The sequence below is a fragment of the Anser anser genome, assembly GCF_964211835.1.
Source record: "Anser anser genome assembly, chromosome: 10".
Classification (NCBI taxonomy): Eukaryota; Metazoa; Chordata; class Aves; order Anseriformes; family Anatidae; genus Anser; species Anser anser.
The window spans coordinates 3,216,690-3,240,898 of record NC_139730.1 but is presented as its reverse complement, the minus strand read 5'-3'; the positions used below and the strand labels follow the sequence as shown (position 1 = coordinate 3,240,898).

The 24,209-nt window shown below is 38.9% G+C and overlaps 1 protein-coding gene and 1 long non-coding RNA gene across 4 annotated transcripts; both read left to right on the top strand.

The window, feature by feature from the left end:
- The first annotated feature begins 655 nt into the window (after positions 1-655).
- CLPX (caseinolytic mitochondrial matrix peptidase chaperone subunit X) lies at positions 656-24,209 on the top strand. 3 transcript variants are annotated; one of them, XM_083850376.1, is made up of 14 exons: positions 656-686; positions 5,951-6,111; positions 7,503-7,620; positions 12,692-12,846; positions 13,906-14,065; positions 15,542-15,583; positions 16,717-16,893; positions 17,756-17,920; positions 18,266-18,354; positions 18,859-19,023; positions 20,013-20,312; positions 20,754-20,846; positions 21,129-21,235; positions 22,343-24,209. In XM_083850376.1, the coding sequence occupies exons 1-14, from the start codon at positions 671-673 to the stop codon at positions 22,431-22,433; spliced, it is 1,839 nt and encodes a 612-aa protein (XP_083706502.1). In that variant the 5' UTR covers positions 656-670; the 3' UTR covers positions 22,434-24,209. The 3 variants fall into 3 exon arrangements, with proteins under 3 accessions (XP_083706502.1, XP_083706504.1, XP_083706503.1); XM_083850377.1 differs by lacking the exon at positions 656-686 and adding an exon at positions 1,797-1,978; XM_083850378.1 differs by lacking the exons at positions 656-686; positions 15,542-15,583 and adding an exon at positions 1,786-1,978.
- LOC310904971 lies at positions 1,985-3,510 on the top strand. The gene is made up of 2 exons (XR_014588699.1): positions 1,985-2,397; positions 2,504-3,510. It is a non-coding gene; the product is annotated as an uncharacterized lncRNA (long non-coding RNA).

Sequence of the window (24,209 nt, the reverse complement as noted above, 5' to 3'; positions counted from 1 at the left end):
GGGGGCTTCACAGGGGGCTTGCGGGGCGTTTGTGAAGCAGAACAAGCACACACTTGGTCTATAAAATAAAAAAAAAAAAAGGCGTGACAGCCCCTGGTTAAGCTTTCCTCCTGTCTGTGCACCTCTTACTGTGACCTGTCCCTGCCGCCTAGCGGGAGCCACAGCTGCTCTGGGGGCGAAGGGCTGTGTTCGTAAGGGGAGCTCTTATTAAATACGCGTTACTCAGTTCCCTTCGTCTGAGCGTGATGTAGTGCAGGTTCTTCTGATAACAAAATCTGATTCTTTTCGTCCATCAAAACCGGTTTTAAAAAAGCTAAATTCCAGGTTGTGCTAAAAAGAAGGGAAGTGGCCCTAAAGGAGTTTCAGGGGATAAACCTCGTCAAAAAATGTAGCAGGGTGCCAATAAGAGTCATATGGTAAATTGAATTTAAATAAATAATTTATAAATTACAATAAATTGAGTTTAAAGAAGAGGTTGTTAGTGTAATAGCACTGCCTCTTTTTCATATACAAAGAAATTTAAACAGCTAAAGCTACGAGCTGAGGAAATTGTCCTTTCAAATCATCCTTCCTAAGTAGCATTTTACTAATCTGCTTTCAGTACTTTCAGGTGTTTTCAAGTTCAGAGGGGCTGGCTGAGATCACCATCCTGTTGCTGTTAGTGGTCCGAATGCACCACGAACCAGGTAACAAACCTTTATTCGCAGCAGCACGCTGGAACCGATACCTGCTGGAGGCAACGCTCCTCTCCATGCTGTCGTGGTTTGTGATTGCAAGGCAAACAGCTTTTATCAGTGCGTTTTAGCATGTCCTTGAGCCTAACCTGCTATTCCTGCCCAGCTCCCTGAAAAAGCTCTGGAAATGAAACACAGCGCTGGATTTAATACAGGTTAAAATCAGAATGGCAGCTGCCTGGCGGTAGGTGGTAGTGTTAAACCTGTATTTTACAAGGATTAAAAAACATCCAGACTTCAGCAGAAGTTAAAAATGGCATTCAGCAATCATCCTAGATGCAGTTGTGCATCGTGGTGTGGATTATCTGCTGTTAGTGCGGCCTTTGGCATTTGCTTCAGGGCAACTCAAGTTAATTGCTGTCAGGTAATGTATTCCTGTCTCCGAGTCATTACTAAAATGAACAGTTGGGATCAATTAGTTCCATTTAATCAGTACGTGGTGAAGAGGAGTTGAAGGCGAGCTGAAAGACCTACACAAGCCTGTCAGTTCTCCATGAGCTATGCCTAAAGGATATGTTAGAGATTTACACTTCTGAGACTTACGGGAAGCATTCTTGTCGTACTGCATTTAAGATTTGGAACCAAATAAATAAATAAAAGGTTAATATTACAAAAATTTATCTTGCGTTGCATGAAAAAAAAATGATGTCCAGTCCCAACTGGGTTTTGAGCAGGCATTGGTCAAAATCCCACACAGACTGTGCGTGTTTGGGAGTAACATCGTGTAGAAAGGAAAACACGACTGGGGAGAAAATAGGTAAATTATCTCTCTAAAGTTAGAAGTTAGGAATTGCCTGAAATCAATGTGTGGAGGGGAGGCGCCCAGACTACGTATCCCATGGTGCACCGCGCCGGGGGGGGGCCGCTGGGCCCTTCGCACCTCCCTGAGACTACACCTCCCAGAAGTCCCCGCGCGGGCCGCGGCACGGCGCTACGCGCGGCGCCCCGCGCGCTGCCTGCCGGGAGCTGTAGTCCGCGGGGCGGGGGGGGGGTGTGTGTGGAGCGGGCGGCGCGGCTGCCGTCAGCGAGGCGGCGCCGGACGGGCGGGGGGACGGAGGGGGGGTGTTTACGGGGCGGGCGGCAGCGGCGCCGCCAGGCAGGGCCAGGCCTCGGCTGGGGGGAGCGGCAGGGCCGGGCCGGGCCGGGCCGGGCTAGGCCGGGCCGGGCCTCACCTCACCTCAGCATTATGTCCGCCTGCCACTGCTGCGCCGCCGCCGCGCGGCTGCTGGGCTCTGCGCGGAGAGGTAACTCCTTCGTCAGCCTCCCCTTCCTCCTCCTCCTCCTCCTCCTCCTCCTCCTCTCAGCTCGGGCCTCCTCACCCGGGGCTCCCTGGGGACCAGCACGGCCGCCATCAGAGACCTCTGCCCCTATTTTGGGTGTTTTTTCCTCATTAATCCCTTCCCGGCGGCCTGGGCAGGGGCTGTGCCGTGCTATAGGGAAAGGGGCTCTCGCTGGGGTGTTTCTGTGGGGCGACAGAGCAGGTTTCACTTCAAAAATACGGTTTTCAGTGCGCGTCGCGCTGTGGGGCTGCTAAATCCGCTGCCTGGGCTGGCTGGCTGACAGCCTGGCTTTTTTCAGCCCGAACTTGAGGTGTTTCTCACAAAAACTTGCGCTCAGCCGGCAAAAAATGCTTGCGACCAACTTAATAGACGAGTGAGGCCAGGTACAGGGTGGGTGCGGAGGGAGGCTTGCTGCTTTCTTCCTAGTTTTGTCCTTTTCGTCGTGTTTTTGTGTGTCGTGAGCATTGACAAGCTGTACGCTTCTTGTAGCAAAAGGCAGACCACCCCGAAGTTGTGGGGGAAATCTTTACTGCCGCCGCATCTGCAACAAGTTTTTGAATGATCATACCCTCAGGAGTGGCCTGATAAGTCAGAGGAGAGGATTTATTGCTCTCAGGAGGTGAGGTAACTCCTTGCAGGTGACTTTATCTGCATCTCTGACATCACCCGTGCTGAAAGGGTTTGGACAAGTCCTTTCCACTCCAACCCGTCTGGCCTCGCGCAGACCCACCGAAACAGCACGCTTTAAAACAGGCAACGTTCAGAATTTACTTTGGAACTGTTTTTTTGTTTGTCCTTTCTTTTTCTTAATAAATAATATGTTTTGTATTTTTTAGTCAGACCTAAAATTTAAAAGGGACATTTACAAGAGCAAATGAGACTAAAACACAGTTACGGGACAATAAGATTTTGCATGAGCTTTCTTTAGAATTTATTTTAAAAGTTATTTTGGTGCATTTTGGTTGCTATAAGAGATCATATCTTGTGATATTGCTGTTGGGTCTGATGGTGGAGTGTTGCCTCACAGAGAGGGGAGACTTCTCTTTGTCAGTCTCCCTCTGACATCTTTGGGCAACAGATTCTCTCAAAATATTTGAGGCTTGGCCCAAAAGTCAGCGTTTCTTTCCTCAGCTGTCAATTAAAGGTTGACATTGTATAAAGGAACCTCCCATTTTATCATGACCTGCTAACCTGAACGCCCTGCATAGAAGCCACTGCCGCTACCAAAATTCGTAGGTTTGGTGCGTGTTCTTTAAACTGTGTTTCAAAAAAAACCAGCCAAGCCCTGACTGCAGCTCGTGTGTTTGAGGAGATACTGCCGTGCCAGCCAGCTGTTCTCCCCGAACACTCCCCGGTACCTATCAGTCGCTGGAAGTTGCCAGGCATTGGGCTGGAATCGCTTTCGAAAATTTGCCTCTGGGCTCAATTATGCAAGCAAGTCGTTGCGATAACTTTCTTCCTACTTCATTCTTTAGTTGTATAGTGAAGTTCTCCCCCCCCCCCAAAAAAAAAGACACGTCACACCTAGGTTGGCTAAACGTGAAAGCCTCGTCCCAGTGCCTAAAGCTGATGTAGCAGGAATATTTTTTTCTTCTGGCTTAGCCTATCCGTACCCTCTGGAGTTCGGCAGATGTGGCAGGGTGAGTTTAACGCTGTTCTCTGAAGGCTGACCGACTGAGGCTTTCGTAAGAGGAACAGGAGAGAGCCTAAGAGCAGCGCACACGTTGCTGACTAGCCCGGGTCTGCTGCCAGCAGCCTGTCAAATGCTGGAGGTGAAGTCGCACAACTGCAGCCTTCGGATCGATAGTGGCACAGTAGGTAACGTGGCACCTACCGGCCCGGACACTTGTGTAGCTTCGTAGGTCACCTGATAAAGTTTTCAGGGCGTTTTCTATGTCTCTTAATTAAAATTGGCCGTCTTTGATCCTTGTGCAGTGCTTAGTAGTAAAATGTTTGATGAGTCTTTGTTAGGGCTCTATTCATTCTCCATAGGCCGAATCTCTCCTTGCAGCAGGAGAGTCGGGATGTTGTTTTTCGCTCAGGGAACTATTTCTTTTTTCCCTCTTTGATTTAGAGGTCCTGTCCCAGTTCCCTTTAGACGTGGTAAAACAAATCACTTTAAAGGCACCATATATGAGGACTAAACCCCCAAGACGGGGAATTACTGCGAAACAGCATAACGTTTTGAATGCTCGCCACAGTTTGTTCTGTACTGACAAGTAAATTTAGCACTCCTGATCCTCGGAGCTCCCTGTGCGTATTCAGTCAACAGGACACAACCGCTTGTGAAAATGAACCAGTATTTTAAGATTACTTCTGGCATGTAGCGATCCGTGTGTTTTCATAGGTTCTCCTGTGTTGTAATCTAAGGTGTTTACCCATGTGGTAGTGGCACTCAGCAGTGTTTAAAATTGGAAAATATGCTGATCATTAGACATCCCTGACTAATTTACAGACACAAGTAATAACTGCAAATCATCTTTAAGTTCAGGTATCTTAAGCAGCATGTATCATAATAAATAGCTTCACGTCTCGTTTGACTCTGTATTCCTGGTTATGACCTGACAGAAGTCTGAGGGGGTTTTCACAGTAAATATAGGCTTGTCTGGAGTGCTTTGCTTCTTTATTTCTTTTTTATTTATTGTATTCTAGTCATTCTTTCCTCTTCCAGCGCAAATTAACTGTATCTCTCTTGCAATTTCTATCATTTTAATTCTTTTTAGAAGACTTTTTGGGGTTTTCTGTAGAATTCTGGCACTTCTGATTTAACGGATTAAAAACCAAGTCTGAACAACAAGTTTTTAATTAACATTTTTGCTATGTAGCTCTTCTGTCGGTAGCAACCAAAGAGCTCCTGTCGAATGCATAAAGCAAGTAAGAAATGGGGCAGTTTGAATGAAAGAAAGGTAAAAGACATGGATTCCAGACTCGTCTGTTTACGTTGAGAGATGTTGCAATCACAGGCACGACATCTGTTGATTCACATCATACCTAGCCATGAAATGTAATCTTACACGCCCGTTAGTTTCTCAATTAGGCTTTATTCCTGTTGGCAATAAGCTGTTTCAACAAAGGTAAGGTTATGCTGAATTTGCTTGTGCCTGTCTGTAAAGGGTCAGCGTGTGCCAAATGCAATTCTGCCTTCTAATTTTCCTCGGAACAACTCTTTTTTTTTTTTGTCAAGCATTGCTTCAGATTCCTGGAAATTAGTTTTCAGTAGAGTTCACAAGTGAAAGCCAAGTCTGGATGCGAGGTCTGTGCCTCTGAGACACTTCTCTGGTAACTCTTGCATGATGAGGGAGCATTTCACTGATCTTTTTTCACTTCAGTGTTGGAATTATTCCATGAGTGCTACATGTTGATAGTGTTTATTGTTCTGAGGAGCAGGTTCACAAGTGGGATATTCCCAGTCCCATGACAGGGTGGAACTGTGCCTGATACTAGAGGACATGAAATTACTTTCAGGTCATTTTTGGATGATCCAGGCAACGTTTAATGAAATAAACTTAAAGGTGGTCACATGGATGTATTTTGGATAACAGAAATTTGGGTGTTCAGAGTTGAGTTCTGCTGCTGAAACTTCTGAGCTCTATTTCATGTCAGTCGGTTCTGGGGTCTGCTGACATCAGGGTATTTTTAATTGACATCCAAAATTTCGGTACTGATAGATAAATACTACATTTTGAACAGATTACACATAAGGAAAACACTGGTTTGGGGTTTTCTTGGTGATTTCCCTAAAGCCTTGGATGAAATTTTAAAGCAGTATATTGAAGTTATGTGCGTTCGATATACGTAGTCACAACCAGAATGCTTTTTGGCCAGATGCTAACAAGGTAGTTCTGTTATCTGACTGTGGTAGCAGCAAAAATATTCCTACAGCGTAACAACTGATGAAAGTAATATTTTTGCTTTCATGTTTTCATTTGTTTTTAGGTATTACTTGTGGTCGTACACGCGTCCCTGTTTTAGGAAAGCTTGGGGCTTTTGAAACTTGTTCCCTCAAACGAATTCCTCTTAGAAACTTTTCAGAAACACCAGCGTATTTTGCTTCAAAGGATGGCGCAAGCAAGGATGGCTCTGGAGAAGGAAGCAAGGTAATCACCATGCATTAAGGTTTTTCAATGATTGTGTTTTTTTTTTTAATGTTTCTTAAATGTTTTTAGTAGATCTCTCCTTATTTCAAATTAGAGTTTTGAAATTGTGCTAACACTTGGCACTTCCAATCCAAATTGCTGCAGCTGACAGCAAAGAAAAAAATGTGTTGTGAGTTTGTTAGCAAACTATAGAAACGTTCCATAATACTTTTCCCAGTTTTATTAATTTTTTTTCCTACCATAAAGGGACACTTGAACTTTGTAGAACGTTATAAATTCACAATGGTTTTTGGGAGCTCAGGAAAGAGTAGTAGTCAGAACTCTTCTCCTTTAAGTCTGCTATCCTCAAGTAGGCTTTTAAAAGTAAGTACAGTTTTAAATGTTTTCGTTGTCTTGCTCAAATACAACTACCAAATCAGTGCTGACAACTTTGTGAGGACACCACCTTTATTCTTGCTGGTAAATTTTAATCTCTTTCCATCCTAGTCTTTCTCTATAATTATAGTTAATCAACAGCTTCTTCAGATAAATGATTACCTGAGAATAAAATTGCTCTTCAGTCAGCAAATAAGATTTTGAGAGTTGAGGTGATAACTTCTGCCTTGATATGGCATGTCGTCACAGTTGAGGCACTTTCCAAAGAGTTTTAGTCTTTTGTGCTTGAGAAATAAGTGGGCAAGTAAGGTTAAAAAAAAAAATGGGGAAGTATTTTGGAAGAGGGAAGAAATCTTTTGTTTCCTGAACTATAATAGCTTTTGTTACTAGTCAAGGTATAAAGGCATAGAACAAATACAGATTCAAAAAATGTTCACAGTAAACCCCACTAAATAGCATAACATGGAGAAAGACAAGTAGGACTCTGTCAGGGAACTCTGCCTTAGAAGTCAGAGGAGAATTTTTGCAAACGATGGCTGAGATGCTTGTTTTATAGGTCATATCTGCCCTACAGCCATCTGCCAGCATAGCTACATCTGTCAAGGACATGCGGAGAGTTGTGACATCGGGCACACTTAGAATAAACACAGCTGTGATAATGAAATTACTCTCCATAAGTATGATTTGTTTTCTTCTGTGGGGTTAAAATAAGCTACGGCGGAATGTACTATTAAAACATCCTTGACGCGGTTTAGCTTGTTAGTTCCAGTTCAAATCAAAGAGTTTTAATGTAGATATAGGGTGCCTCTTCTGTGCGCATCCAGAATTGGTAGAACTGGGAAACGCAGATGTGTAGACGCTTCAGAATGTTTGTGTTGTGGTGTTGTCCTGACAATAGTTATTTTGTCATTCAGGTATTACAATATTCACATTACTGGCTTCCATAAACACACTGCTAAATGCCTGACGTAACAGCTCCACTGTTTGGAGCTAATTGTTTGGAAATCTTTTTTTAGAAGTCTGTCGGTGAAGGGGGTGGTAAAAAGTCAAGCTCTGGAGGTTCTGGGAAAGGAGGGAACCAGCTGCGCTGCCCGAAGTGTGGTGACTTGTGCACACACGTGGAGACCTTTGTCTGTAAGTTCTGATGGATACTTTATTTTATAAATAGCCTCACATGTAATTGTGTTAATGATCTAATATAGTCCTGATAGCTACGTTTTTTAAAAACACATTCTATAATTCTTAGAAGTTCTACATGGACTAAAAAAGTTAATTTGGCCACATTGGTATAAGGAAGTATTGCCTCTGTTGATACGTTTGTGTAATTTCCTATGATACAGTGGAGCAGAACATGGTGGTAGAATTTGGACAGCAACTGTAAATATGCATTTTTACAATGGCTTGTTACATTTTATGCAGGGGAAGAGATGCTCGTGTAAACAGTATTACTTTACTGATATATTTTTCTGTTACATACGTAAATGTTTCTAATGTAACGTTTCCTTTGCCTGCTAAATAGTAAGACTAATCCTGTGTGGACTGTAACCAAAATGCTTATGCAGCAGAGGAATTAGTATATGACAGATGGCTTCCTCTGATGTTTTCCTATGGCAAAATCAGATTCATAACAAGAAACAAAGTCCAAACAGAAAACCCCAAACATATCAGATGCCTGCTGATGTCCAGCAGCAGTAGCAACCTTTTGTTGAAGTACTGCCCAAATTAATGCCAGTTATGCATTTATGCACCTGTAGGTTTTACCATACTTAGGGACATTTCTCTGTATTTCAGTGCTTCTGAGAGCAGCCTAGAACATAGCTGTCAGAAAGCAAATGTCCGCTGTCTGTTGGTGGGGCTCAAGGAGGAAGTAGCAGGTCATAATCAGGCTTGTGCACTGAGAAGCTTAAGACCAGGACAGCATAAGCTTGTTTAATGGTTGTTAGTATCGTCGTTGGAGAAAATGAGCAGGTGTGCTTTTATTCACTGCTACCTGCACGAAACGTACTATTAAAATGATTGGGTGTCATGAATCACAAGACAAATCTATAGTAACAGTATGCTTAAATAAAAAGATCAGTCATCAGTTACTACTTTGTTTTTTAAAAATAAGTCTTTTTATTTGAAACTCTAGACAAGCATTTCTGAAAAACCTTACACCAACTAATGTACCCAGAACTATAATCCTCTGGGATGTTCTGTGCATTGGTCTCTTCATGGACTACGTGGAGTTGAAAGCAGTGGAAGGGTTTTTAACCTGGTTTACCTTCTTACGAGGTGATTCATGTGCAGACAGAGTCATTCTGAAACTGTCTCACTTCAGCAAGTGGAGAGAACGCATCAGTGGAGGTCATGCTTTTATCTGCAAATACCATTCAAGCATTTCCTTGGAGCAGAACAGTCGCTGGGTACCTATAAGGCTGAGATTTAATTTAGTATATTTACATTAACACTAGGAATCTTTAGGCGTGCCTGAAAACTGTCATATGAAGAAAATTTATTCTTACTAATATCATGGGAGAAAATGTCAGGTAGATGCAGTCTCAGCTTCCAAAGTAGCAATATGTCACTTGAATTGTGGTGTCAGAACAGCACAGGTAATGATGAAGCTGGTCAAATTTATGAGAAGCTTGAAAGTCAAAATATAAAGAAGTCTGCTAGTGAATAATTGAATGTATCTGCTTCTCTCATCCTTGCATGTTATACTCTGAGACTTCAGGATTTTACAGCCTTAAAAAAAATTATGTTCAAAGTAAGTGCAGTGACACTCAATAATGGAGTAGAGTGGACTTTCCCACTCTATTAATTGTTAACTTAAAATCTTTGTTTTCAATTTTATTTTCTTTATTTGCTCTAATTTCTCAGAAATTCCTCTGAGTCATAGTCAAGTTTTCTCTGGATGTGTTTCTTTCTGGCTTAGTCTGTCACTTTGAGTACAATGATTCCCAGCCAAATCAAAGAATATAAAGCAGCAGGAAAACAAAAGGGCTGCATTCTAATTCTCTTAAAAATAATAAAAATAATAATAAATAAATATATATATATATAAACTAATAACGAAAAAATAAGTTCCTAAATGAATGGGTTGCAAGTTCTGTTACACATGTTGTAACTTGATTTTCAGTTAAACCTTTGTTGCTTACTTAGCAAAAAAGATGAATTCATCCAGTTCTGGTTTGAATTACAGAACTGCGGAGCCCCAAATGTCAAAAGCCAAAGGAAGATAAGGAATTAGCATTTGTTTTGATTTTTAAATATTAGATTTTTAGTAATTTTGAGAGGAGTAGGGAAAGAAAATACTGAATAAAAGCCACATTTATTAGTGAATTAGTTTGCAATTAACCATTGAGTGGACAAATCTCGCACAAAGAATTTTTTTGGCTATGATTTTCCAGTAATTAATTACTGAGGAGGAACCAAACAAGTTAATAGATTTCCCTTTGACGTATTTTTTGCAGCAGTATTGTTTTATTATTATTAATATTTATAATATTATATAATATATAATATATAATATAATATATTATATTATTATATTATGTATATATTATATTATAATATAATACATAATAATATTATATTATTATTAATATATAATAATATAATGTAAAATAATGTAATATATAATAACTTATAATATTATATAATGTGATTAATATTATAATTAATATTATTATTAATATTTCCTGTATTGTTTTGGTTTGTGGAACTATGCAAGGTGTTCTGTGCTCAGTGAAATAAGACGTGAGCCTCAGATGCAGAGTGAAATCCAATAGCTTTAAAGCTGCTTGACATAAGGAGCCTTAACGAGGCACTGCTTTTGCTGTCTGCAGCTGATGCCTTTAGCTCTCATCCTCAAAAGCAAAACTTCCCTGCTACTGCAGGTACTTGACAGGCTACACGCTTCCCTGCTCTTTTTCCCTGGTGTCATTTTACCTCATCAGTTTGGTAGGCCATTGTCACAGCCCTACAAGTCTTTTCAAGATTAATCCTCTTCTTGTTTTGACTTCCTGTGTGTGTTGTAGAAACCCAGCATTTCTCTTTGGCAAGGTCAGCTTGTGGGGACTTTAAAAATCTCTTTACAAACGCAGCCTCTGGCATGCCACAGTAACATTGTCTGAATCAAAACCAGCACTTGACTTGCTTCTTTGACTATGTCATAAATATTTGCAGGTATCTTAATGGTACTGAGGTGATTTGACCTGAAAGCTCTTTTCCGTGTTTTTACATATTTGTTAACAAAAAGTATAAAAACATGCCAGTAATTTAAGAATAGAAAAGTTGCTTGAAATTTTGAGTGCTCACTTTTGGGAAGATAGCAGTACTTGAACTTGGTTTCCTTCGATTTTGGAGAAGAATCTCAAAATTTTTGCCCCTACAGTTGGAGTTCTGTTAAAACTCATTGATACTTCTTTCTAAGGTGCTATGTAAATGGTAGAAACTGGCTGGTTTCTCAGTTATTTTGATAACTGAGTTATCAGATTTGCCAGGGGCACCCCATACATCAAAGTTTCTCTGTAACTATTGACCCTCTTGGTCCTGCTGAAAGTAAGAAAGATCTCTTGTAACCTTTCTGTGTGCTGCTTGCAGTAATTGGTACAAATATACTCTGCGCAATGATTTTTTTTTTTTCAGTGAGTGATGTTTTTAGAATGCATAATAGTATTCTTATAGCCTATTTATTTTCGTCTTTTTTTACCATTCATGCGGATCTATAAAGGCGGCAAGTACTCTCGTGGCTATTGCATCCTAAAAAAGCTGTTAGCGTCGCCTGGGGAAGGATAACAGCCTCGTGGCACTGTAGCCATTAAGGATACCAGGGGTCTTCTGAGTATTTTCATGTGATGCTCTGACTTACAAATAGCTGTATAAGACAAATGTGTGCAAGCAATTCTCCGTTTCAGTCCTGTCAGGCAGATAATGCTAATTTGTAATGTTGCCAGGAGAACTTTCCAACTGTTTTACAAATTTTCTTCGGAGCAGAGCTAATAAAGCTGTGGTGGTCACCGTATTATGTGCTGCAGTATTAAAATAATCTGTTAGTCTTATTTATTCAGCCATAAAGTGTATTTAGTATTAAAAAAGTAAAATGCTGATGCCAGCTATATGGAAGGCAAAACCAAGCTATAAATAAGCAGCTAGGTTATTGCTAGAGGCTGTTAGTAAATCAGCTGGTACAAGACTCTACAGGCCATTTACTAAAAGCTTTTTAAGAGTTCAGAAGTTCTGACATTTAAGTTCTTCATGTGGTGAATTTGCTACATTTCCTTTACTATTAATTTAATAAATTTTCTAATATATTTAGTTTTAATCAGTCTTGTTGCACTCAATTTGTATGTAACAGCATATAGCGATATTGTTAGAAAAGATCTATTTCAGACTATAAACTTATTTTTCTTTATTTTAGATTATTTCAACTTGGATTTTCCCAAAGAAATAAAGTAGTGCAAGTTCTGCTTTGTGGGTTTTGAAACCAGTATTTTCAATGTTTGCTTCTTGAGAAGTGATTCACAAAGTCAGCAATAGGAGCTTTTGGATTTTGAAGGAAATGTGTTCTGTTCTTGGCAGTAAAATAAATGAGCAAAGGGTCTTGGAAATTCTCCAAGTCCTGATCACCTGCTGCATGCCGTAGCTGTCTCTTGTTTGTGTGGTGCTGTGTTCCGTGTCCCGGGCTTAGGTGACCAATTTAAGCACGCTCTGGAGCATCATGCAGCCAGGGGGATGCAGAGACCAGGAGCTGCCGTGGCTGCCTTTCCCTGAACCTGCTGCATGCTGCCTTTGAGATTTATATCGTAGATTGCTTTCCCACACTATAGAGTAGCCCGTCACTAACCACAACGTTTTTGCCTGCTAGTTTGAGCTATTAACACTTCCTGCATAGTTAGAAGCCCTCATTAATTTTGCATCACTCCTAGGTGAAGAGTTTCCTCTTCTGAGTTTAGTGCTCCTGAAAAAATACAAAATAGTTTTGCTTTCCAGTCCCTTGTTTGGTAGCTGCTCTGCGTTGTGACTTCGGGCAAATTGCATTCCTTCTGTCAGATTTCGTAGTCCACTAATTGTTCACCTCAGAAGCTTTAGAAGCAAAAGGAAAGCGTGTGAACGGAGTTGACTGTGCTGTCTTACAGATGCTTGTCCTGTGTACTAAAACTCAGGCAGCTGAGTGAATACTGAGTCATTTCTCTTACCATTTTGTTCACTTTTTCTGCAGCTTCCACTCGTTTTGTGAAGTGTGAGAAGTGTCACCATTTTTTTGTCGTACTGTCAGAGGCAGACACAAAAAAGAGCATCATTAAAGAGCCTGAGTCAGCAGCTGAAGCTGTGAAATTGGCATTCCAGCAGAAGCCACCTCCTCCACCGAAAAAGGTACAGTTCTAAATGCCACCCTGATGTTGCCTTGTTCCTTCCATCACGTTGGAAGACTTTACTTCTTAATCTGCATCGTGTGCAACTGTCTGCTGTGACAGAGCAACAAACAATAAAGGCGATTAGTTCAAGATTAAACCTTTTAGAGCTTTGTGATGCAGCAGAGCGCTGATAAAGGAATAAGTAGATCCCATAAAAGTAGTTGGGCTTGTTTTCCTCTAGCTTTGTCTTGTGACTGAGGTGCAATACCTTAATTTTGGCCTTGTGACCCTGAGGCAGCCTCAGTCCTTGCCAACCATGGTATCTTTAATTTCCTGCTCTGACCTTTTTTTCTACACCTTTATATTGGCAGCTTCTTTCCGTAGTTGCAAAACCTTTTGTGTGGCCTCTTTCTGGGTGAGAATTGTGGCTAGATGGTGTGTGGCTGCAACCTGTCTACTGCTGCCTGCACATTAAGTCACTTGGTTTCCTTCTTCCAGAGGGAGGAGAGGGAGCTTACTGTGTTCTGCGGTTCCTAGTGGACTGCAGTGGTTTCTAAAGCTGCATGTGGCTCCTGGATAGGCCTCTTGTAAGAACTTAAATATACTTGAAATTTCTGATTCTTTTACAAATTTGGGTGAAAAGGACAATGGGTTCAAATATTAGTAGCAGAGAACTTGCAGACACAATTTAGTTATCTAAGTCCCACCTTTTTCAGTAAACTTCTCAACAGGAATCTATTTTGTGTTTTAAATGTTGGGTTTCTATTTCTCTGTTCTATAACGTTCTCCAGGTTAGGTTACAGACTGAAAAAAACTAAAGTCAGAACTATTTAGTCCAGCTTTGGGGGTTAGAGCTTTTGCTTATGTCCTGTTTTATCCCCAAATCACAGGGTTCAGCTTTGCTTAGTTATCAAGGTTTCAGAATGTGTGTCAGAATCTTCGCACACCTTCACAAAATAAAGCAACTCTCAAGTTTAATTTTTGAATGTCCTGTAAAGTCTTAGCTTTGTCACAATTTACTACTTTTTCTTGCCACAAGCTTGTTTAGAAATGTTACTAATACTGAGTTATCTTTCAGATTTATAACTACCTCGACAAATATGTTGTTGGTCAGTGTTTTGCCAAGAAGGTGCTTTCGGTAGCTGTGTATAATCATTACAAGAGGATCTACAATAATATTCCAGCTAACCTGAGACAGCAGGCTGAAGTTGAAAAGCAGACTTCTTTAACACCAAGAGGTTTGTCTGGTGTTTGGTATTCTTCTGGTCAAATAAAATTCACCCTTCCGGTTCCCTAATTTATATTTTTCCTTCTCTAATAGTAGTAGTTGATCTGCCATCCATATAGATTTAATTTTAGTTCAGTAATATTTCTCAAAGGAAATGTTGAAGCTCTCTAAAATGTTGTTTGATAGACTTGAACATTATTAGGTAAAACCCAACGTTTTCAGAAACCACTGTATATACAAATTCACTCCATTCAGAGAGTATAGGTCAAAAGTGGACCAGTCTGTTTTCACTGCCTGAACAAAGTAAAGTGGGATAAGCAAGTACTGCATCAGTAAGTTAAGAAAATCTCACCTAAGAGACACATGAACACTTTTACCTTGACACTAGATATTCTGTAACTGAAATGATTAAAAAAATTCTATTAAATTCGAACTTCCCTGTGTGTGTACTTCTGTGATTTATTTGAATAGTAATCCAGAAGGTTTATGATGCCATGGGTATTGTCTACCTATTGCGTAGAGTAAACAGTAAAATACATAACGTTTTTTACTGGCACGTATTAGGAGGTGTTTTCCTTTATAATGTCAGCCTCCTAAATTTTTCTTTCTAATCCCCTTTACTACTTAATGGCTTAATCTGCAAGCAACAATGCAGATCACGAAGACAGTATTTTGCACAGTGAATCTGATGAATAGCTACCTTTCTAAACTTGCCTGTTGTTGGCAGCATCCGTTGGTCACCACAGTATTGTTCGATATCTAGCAGGTGTAGTTTGAGCTGCTCTTGGCAGTACGTTTGCCACTGAGTAAGTGTGTAGCTATGTTGATCTAATTTATTTTTAGAAGTAGGATTAAGTTACTGTCTCCGATTCAAAGTGTACCTTGATTTTTTTTTCTTAAGGTGTTTTGTTCTGTATTCCATTTAATAGTATACTAAGCAAACACATCATGTTCTTTTTTTAAATTTACTTAAAGAAACATTTAACTGGGGGGTTGAAACTGTTCTCGTAGTGGTAGGAGAGCAGTCTTGTACCTGGCATAGGAAAGTTCCTGATCCTCCACAGAAGATAAAATGACCACCCAAAGAGACTGGCAGTGAATGTTTATAACTGAAAGTATCTCCAAGTATTATCAATCTTATTTAGTAACACTCAGCTATAAATGCGTGAGTTTAAGGAAGTCTTTTCAACATTAAGCTGTGTTATAGCATTTTTTCCTCCAATAAATGTTTTCAAAACAAAAATCTAATTAGAGTTAATAGTCTGTAAATGTTTTAAGTAGTAGATAGCTGGCTGTCATTTTACAAGCATGCAAGCTGACTTTGGGGCAGCAATTAACAGCAATAAAAACTAATTCATGTGGGGATTTTGTGTTAGAAATACCTTCATACACAGGGATGAAATGTATTCAGAAGAGGGCAAGAGGTGGAGAATTTATAAGCTTTTATAAACTTACTTTTTATTACTGTTTTCATCCTCTCTCTTAGAATTAGAAATCAGAAGACGGGAGGATGAGTACAGATTTACAAGTAAGTGAACTCTCTCCTCATGTCCTCCTCTGCAATATGTACTCTTTTGGTGTTAATGTAGAGTAGCGTTTAGTGACCATTAGTCAGAAATGCTGAGTAAAAAATCTGTTTGCTTTTCTTCTGTAATTAAATTTAACTGGCAGCATCGAGCATATTTTGACTGAGGTGACTAGGATCTGACTCTTTATCTCATTCTAGGCAGAAATCAGGTAGAATGTAAAGTTACCTTTTATAAAGTTGGTTAAATAATCACCTGTCCATTAGAATCATCCTCAATAGAACAAGTGAAAGTTAAGATTTTTTTAAACTTAATCTCTGATGTGATTATATCAATGCCATACAAAATACGATGCCAGGTAGATAATAAGAGAAGTTCTGTAATTGTTTTCTGCAGGGTATCTACACTTTTAAAGGGTACCCTCACCTTGAACCTCAGTACCATTTCTTCGTCCAAGTGATGTCAATTACTTATTTTTGGTCCACCAAAACTCTTGCTAGTTATTGAACTTTGTCCTTAGTCTAGCGTAGATCAGTTTGTAATCCCAGTTACACCTCTTCAGATCACTTTTCTTAATCTTCAAAATTCTACTCTTCAAGACAACTACAACTGTAGTGCTATGGAGAAAGAATATTCAGCTCAAATTCCTTATCCACATATGAACACAAAACCTCTAACAACTGAACTAAGGCAAATTTTAAAGTCTTGAGAGTAGGCCTCTGCATTGCTTTTGTAAATGTTACAGTAAGTCAGTTCTTGTACTTTCTCAACACAGAGGTTAGTGGTTTGGGTTTATTTCTTTCTATGTGTTTAAAAAAAAACTGCAATGAAAATGAGTCAATTCGTGTAAGGACTGAACATTTCTCTAGCAGTTTTTTTTAAATAATCCACTGTATCATGAGAAATTCTCTCCATATATGTAGATACAAACGTGTGCAAAAATATGATTGGAACTCATGTTTTTGTAATAATTGCAGCAAATTTCTGTTGCAGTCCTAGCTCTAAGTTTCTGTACAAATAGGTGGAATTATAGGTTCACAGAAAAAAAAATAAATCTGGAAAAGCTTTTATTATGCATTTAAGGTAATGACAAACCTTGTCGGTGCTTCAACACTACTGTTATTGTTCTTTTCAGAGCTGCTGCAGATTGCTGGGATTAGTCCACATGGTAATGCTTTAGGAGCATCAATGCAGCAACAAATGAACCAGCAAATACCTCAGGAAAAACGGGGAGGAGAAGTACTAGATTCGCCCAATGATGACATAAAACTTGAAAAAAGTAATATTTTGCTGCTTGGACCAACTGGATCAGGTATACAGCTGCATCATTTTATATGTCTAATTTTTCTTAGAATTGAGGGATTTTTTTTTTTCCACCTATTCTGTGATTATTTCAATTTGATCTTTGTAAAGCTAAACTGTAAATTCCAAACCGGGATTTTATGCTTTCATGTCACTGTATCAAGCTGAGCTAAATGGCCTTAAAAAGGAAGGAAGTCTGGTCATATTGTTTGTGGATATATTTTTTTTGTGCCTTTAAATACTGACTGATGAAAAGATGTAAGTTTTCTCTAAGCTGAAATGAAATGCATCTAAAGTTTGTCTGCTTTTTAGATGGCAAGTTGAGATGCTGTGGTTAGAAAGTGATGTTTCACACCTGGGACAGATCACTTACAGGTGGTTAAAAGAAATGATACCTGTGTGTTCATAGAAAACAGGAGTGTTTGTGGTGTTGTGATGGCATTTTGCAGACTATTCGGGAGAATATTCACTAAATGATATTGGAATTCTGTTTCTCCCCAACTTCAAAGCAGGAGCAATGGGTCATTGCACTGCACCCTTAGTGCAAATGACTACGTATTGACTTAATCTTTAATACATGCAAGTAAATGGATTTTCTTTTGCGTATTGTATGACGTTTTATTTGTGGTACAGTAAGCATTTCAAGCGGCCTCAAATACAGTATTAGTCTTATTCACGAATACAGCTTGCTAACATAAGCACTGTTTGTGAAAACCGGCTGCATTGGAAATTTTTCTTATATCATTGTATGAACATGCCGATATCATTTTAAATGTTTAATGACAGTAATAATGATCCTATGGTAAATACTTAGGTTTGTGTGCTCTGAAGAAATATATGGCATTTATAACATACAGTTTTTGTTTTACCAGGTAAAACCTTGCTGGCTCAGACTCTAGCTAAATGTCTAGATGTACCTTTTGCTATCTGTGACTGTACTACCTTGACTCAAGCTGGCTATGTTGGCGAAGACATTGAATCTGTCATTGCAAAACTGCTGCAAGATGCCAACTACAACGTAGAAAAAGCTCAGCAAGGTAAACCTGTACAACAAGTTTCCTGAAGTTCATGAATAGGTTGTTAACCTTAGGTGTTCTAAACCTGGAGATAACCAGTATTTCTGTAACTTACATTTTTTGTGTCACATCCCTGAATTTTACCACTTTGAAATCAGAAATAATAAACCTGAAAAGAACTCTAAATATATCTTGCAGTTCTTGCTCTTGTCCGTAGCTTTGTTTATATATTCAGGTCATACATTTTTGCAGTCTGAAATAGGAAGGTAGAACAGATTGCCATCTTAAACTGTGTTCTTCCCTGTGTGTAAACTTTTGCCTCTTAAAAAGCAGAACCTTCCTTAAATCCGTTTTCTGTAACTGCAGGAATTGTTTTTCTGGATGAAGTAGATAAGATTGGCAGCGTTCCTGGTATTCATCAGTTACGGGATGTTGGAGGAGAAGGTGTTCAACAAGTAAGTATTTCCGTGGAGTGGCTGTGCTTAGTTCATCAAGTCTGCTACGTCTGATAGCATGAGACTGTAGAGTTATAGTTCTTCAGTTTCTTAATTATTAACCTTTGAAATTCTCACCTTTCCTGTTTACTTTCTTCATTCCAAAAAAAGCCAAAAGCAACTCAGGACTGTATTGTGGAAAAGTTTTAGTTTAAAAACATCTTTGCAGTATCAGGTAGCAAGTTGCATAACAGAGACAAGAACAGATAACAGTTTACGTTTTTGACAAAACCCTCAAAGCAGTTCATTACTCTGTGCAACTCATCATTTGGATGGGAGTTGCATTAAAAGATTTTGGTCTATCCTGAAAACTGATTTCTTTAGACATTTACAATTAGTATAAAGGCATAAGGAATTAAAAATTGAAAGAAAACCTTTAATGATATACACAGTATCGTATATGTTCTTGTATGGTACTGCACTTATTTTATTCAAAACATTATGTATTTCTTCTCTCCTCCTTAGGGCCTGTTAAAATTACTAGAAGGCACAATAGTAAACGTTCCAGAAAAGAATTCCCGTAAGCTACGTGGAGAAACGGTGCAGGTGGACACAACAAACATCCTCTTTGTAGCTTCTGGTGCTTTCAATGGTCTTGACAGAATTATCAGCAGGAGGAAAAACGAAAAAGTGAGTATATCGGGCTGCGTTTGAACTGAAATAGTAATCCTGATTACTGTTCACACAGTACTGACTCCTGAAGGTCTTGCTGTACTTGTAAATCCACTAAGATTGGGTGTAGAGCAGTGGTTTTCTTTCTGTTATCTGAGGACCTGAGGTCAAGGACCCTAAAAAAGGTAGCAAAGAGCAAGCCTGTTAGTAGGCTTAAGTAGCTAGCAGTGATCTCTGCTTCCACAGAGAAATTTTTAGCATATGCAGATAGAAGCAGGTTCAAAACTGTTGGTAGTACACTTACTGGCCGTCCTTAAGTGGTCATTTCTTAAACTTTTGTAATGCTCTATGTTTCTTAAAAACTGAATAAGAGACACTTAGTTCTAGCAGTGATAAGAGGATTTATTTCAGGTGGAGTGTGCCAAGTATGGAACTGAGAAAACCTTTGTGTATCAGTAGAAAAAAGCTTTTACTTTTTTAATAGATGCTTGGATATCTTGAGTAAATGGTGTTAAAAGCTATCACCTTATGAAAATACCTAGTCATGCATTTTTTATTGTTTTGTATACTAATATTTGGGAACAGTCCTATATGCTTCAGCTTTCTGACAAAGTGTGTACCCTGCTTCTAACTAGAACAGTGACAAAAATCCAAATTACTGTTTATAATAATTCACGTATCATGTAGGCGTTCTTGCATGCATTTGTGTAGCTTCTGTAGAGCACTTTTTAGTGTCACTATTACTTGAAAACTTCTTAAGACGTGTTACTAACCTTTTTTCTTTTAAGAATAAATTTTTATTCAGTCTAACATTTCATTCCCCCCAGTAAGGTATTAACATATAAGAAATGGATTTTGTGCAAGGGAGATAATTTTACCAAAAGAAATTTCTTAAGCTTAAATTAATATGTAATGACGTAATCAGTCACTCCATTTTTTGTACACCTGCATCATGATTTAGTTACATAAAGAAAACTTCATGTAAGCACAACATGTTTGTTTTGCAGTATCTAGGATTTGGGACGCCATCTAATATCGGAAAAGGCAGAAGGGCTGCAGCAGCGGCTGATCTTGCTAATATAAGTGGAGAGTCCAATACACACGAAGACATAGAAGAAAAGGATCGCTTGCTGCGTCATGTGGAAGCCAGAGATCTCATTGAATTTGGCATGATTCCTGAGTTTGTGGGACGTTTGCCTGTTGTGGTTCCTCTGCACAGCCTGGATGAGAAAACCCTTGTACGGATTCTTACTGAGCCGCGAAATGCTGTGGTCCCCCAATACCAGGCGTTATTCAGCATGGATAAGGTTTGCACTTTTGACAGCTTTTCAATATTCTTGTTTATAAAATACAATATTAAAAGGCTGCATCACTGTAAAGATATGTTGTGTTTTGCGGCTGAAGAAAGTGATCTTACTGTACGTAGCAGCTTTGCAGGAAAAGGAGCAATACTGACTCAGATGTGTAAAGACTGAAATTGTTCCTACACCTTGCTAGATGACGGGGGGGGAAACAGCCAGCCAACCAAACCAGATTTAACCTGACAATAAGCTCTAAAAACTTGCACATTGATTGCCATTGTTCTATGAGGAGTTTACATACACAATATCGAGTAAGAACCTGAAGCCCTTTTGTTTTTTGATAGGACTTTGTGAAATGAACGAAATTTTGTTAATTACTTAATTCTTAACACGCTATTGAATTATAAGTGAAATAATTAACTAAACTTACTATTTTTCTATATGTAGTGTGAATTAAATGTAACTGAAGATGCATTGAAGGCTATAGCCAGACTGGCCCTGGACAGAAAAACTGGTGCAAGAGGTCTGCGATCTATAATGGTAGGTAAATCAAGTTTCATCTTGAGTAAATGGTTTCATCTTGAGGAAATGAAGCTACCCATATTCATGTATGTGGTCCTAATCATAACAATTTAGAGACAAAGCCTTACTTGGTTTGGGGTCTCATATAGATACAATAAATCTCTTCCTAGAAATGCGTGTATTCAGATTTCTTCCTTCAAGAAAAACCTCTGGCCCTAAGAATCACTTGCTAACCATATTTTTTTTTGAACATGAAGAAGATGGCATACGGAAATATTTTTTTCTTCTGTTTTCTTGTAGGAAAAGCTGTTGCTGGAGCCCATGTTTGAAGTGCCCAATTCTGACATCGTATGCGTGGAAGTTGACAAAGATGTTGTAGAAGGCAAAAAAGAGCCAGGATACATTAGGTAAATCCATAATGGAAGTATCAGAACAGACGAGTAATACAGTTAGGGATCCTGATCCATAGGAACAAGCTTATAAACACACAACCATGCACACAACCTAAATAGGATCCGATATCTGTATACTGTACACAGCTGACTTAGTGCCTATTCTGTCCTAGAGACTTTGGGTTTGTATTTCTTTAGCTTTTAAATAGAAATCAAAAAATAAACATACATTAAGTTACTTTAAACCTTGTGCGTGTGTGTATATACCTGTAGAAATAAAGTAAATGATCAGCATCAAAAGGTAACAGTAAAAATCTGAAGTTTTAAATGTGGCAGTGCTGAAGTTTCTCAAGCAGAATCTTTCCTTCTTCTATCTTCTACCACGCTGAGGTATATTTTTATGCAAGCTCCAGGCTGCAGCAGTTTTCTCCTCCATTACTCTTACAGCAGTGGAGAGCCAAAAAGAAGCATCTATTGATTTGCTGAGCACTAGCTAAAATAATCAATGTGGTAATGATGTGGTAGAGCACTGAAAGCACTGGGCAAGTCTACGTTTAAAGGAAAAAAAAATAATTTTAGTGAACAGGCAGTGGAGTAGAGAGGGAATGGGTCAGGCTTAAAAAAAAAAAAAACGAGGAATGATGTTTAGAAACTTCAGCTTGGTTTCTACCTCTGCTGGGAGCTTTTGAGTGACTTTGTCCACTGAGATGCATGCTCTGCATTTATTTGTGTCTCTGATGAAGCTTGGTTCAGCGCACCTCATTTCTCAAAGGGAATGGTGGAAGCTTAAGGTGTTAGTATTACAGTGATGGTTGCTTTCTGTTATTTTGCAGAGCGCCAGCACTCGTGTTTTTGCTGAAAAATTAAAATTTACATATTAAATCAGATAATTTAACTGAATTTAACTTTTTGATTTTTTCAGTAATGAGACTGCATATTAGTAGTTTAAGTCTGCATAGCACCATTTTCAGCTCAGAAGGTCATTAAGCAGGTGGCGTGCTTGTCAGAACATTTTTCATCATGGCACTTTACAGGTGGCATGTTTACTACAAGCTATGGAAACTGTCTCCATTTTTTCCCCCTCAATTTATAAAGTATCTGATCAGTTCGTTTTAATTATAGGGCTCCCACTAAAGATTCATCTGAAGAGGAATATGACTCTGGAGTTGAGGAAGAAGGCTGGCCTCGACAAGCAGATGCTGCAAACCATTAAATACTGTCAGAACGCTCTCCTGCATAAAGCGCACTTGGTTATTTCCTTAGGATTTGCCTCTGGCTTCACAATCTGATACTAACAGCATTGGATCTATCTCGGATATGATACGTGATGAGGAACTTTATTAGATAAATCAGATCGTGTATTTTACTGTGACATCACATTGATTTATTTGATGGACATTGTGTGGACTTGAATGGCATAATGTTCAAATATAAATTGTATATTACATTTGTTCGATTAAAATGTATAGCAAATATAGCAACACCTGAATTGCTTTTTCTAAAAACTAAACAGCAATGCAGGTACTACCAATAGTTAGATTTTACAATAATGTTACTCTACAAATGGGAAAACAAGTTTAATAATTAGTAGAGGGTGAATAAACTATTAGCTCCTCATGTGACTCGCACGGGGTTGTGTTCAGGTCAGTGTTAGATTTCTGCTGGTGTTTGAAACCCAGCAGGTGTTGGAGTGACTTGTTACATGTGGTGTGGGAGGAAGCCCTTGCAACAGGATTTTGAAAAACTAGGGGACACTTTATGGACACTGCTGGGAGATTTTGCTAAATGTAACACTAGCTTGTTACGTTAATTTGGATGCAATATCAAATACATCCTATTGCTCACCTCTCCATTAGGAGTAAGTTTTAGTCACCTGGAGTACTGTGAAAGAAGGTGAAGACGACAATTTGCTTATTTTTTCCAGAAGGGTAAATAAGATTTCCAGGAATTGGTAAGCCATCTGAGTTTGGAAGAGAACTTGGCATAAATTTTTAAATATTAATGTTCTAATATAGTACATTTTGTTTAACATATTGGAACTATCATGCATCAATTTTTTGGTGCCAGGTATTTGCCCAACCTATCTTATAATGTTGAGATGAAAGAAGTAAATGTATAATATTTTTGATGTAATCAGTAGTGATTGTTCACGTGACACTGCTTTTAAGTTATATGCTCAAATGCTAGTATTGCATCTTGTGGTTTTGTCTTTGATTTTTAGTCTCACAGCAAGCAATCCTCCCTCTTCTGTTTCACATCAAAATAAATTCAATCCTTTAGGAAAGTCTTTGTAAAAAAAAAACACTAAAGGACCTGTATGTTTTTTATTTGTTCCAGGAATTAAAATTGTTGCTTACAACTTGGTTTTGTCCTTCAGTGATACGCAGATTTAGATTTTACTGGGCCCTTTTTAATTTTAATTCACGCTATTTAAATAAAACTTGCATCATTCTTTTCCATCTAGTAGATATTTTAGGTAAGGAAAGGTACTGCAGATGTGTTGGCCCTATTTTTCGTTAATTTTTGTCATGTAAATTTTAGGTGATGGTCCTGTAATACTTGCGTTCCTACACTGAAAGCAGTTTTAGCCAGATGCAACAGCTACTTGTTAGGATTTCACGTTTTTTTTTCTGGTTAAATGACCCGTTAATGGTTCAGAAAAAGCTGCTTTTAGAATTGAGGAAGTTTCTAGGAGAAGCTTAGTCACCTCATATCGAAATCCGTGGTGATCTGCCTGTAACTTTATCCTCATTTTCCTTTTTGTAGAGTGAAGAACATAACCGACCGCTTTTAACTCCAAATTCTTTAACTCTAATCCTTTTTTAAGCGGAGCTGGGGGAGGGGAAAACATTTTAGGCAAAACTGTTGAACAACTTAGTTTTGGAAGTTGTTTCGCCTTATGTAACCGAGAACTGTTTTTAAGGAAACAAATGCTGTGTAACTACAGTTTGTACTTCACTGCTGGCGTTTGAATAAAACAAAGTGGAAT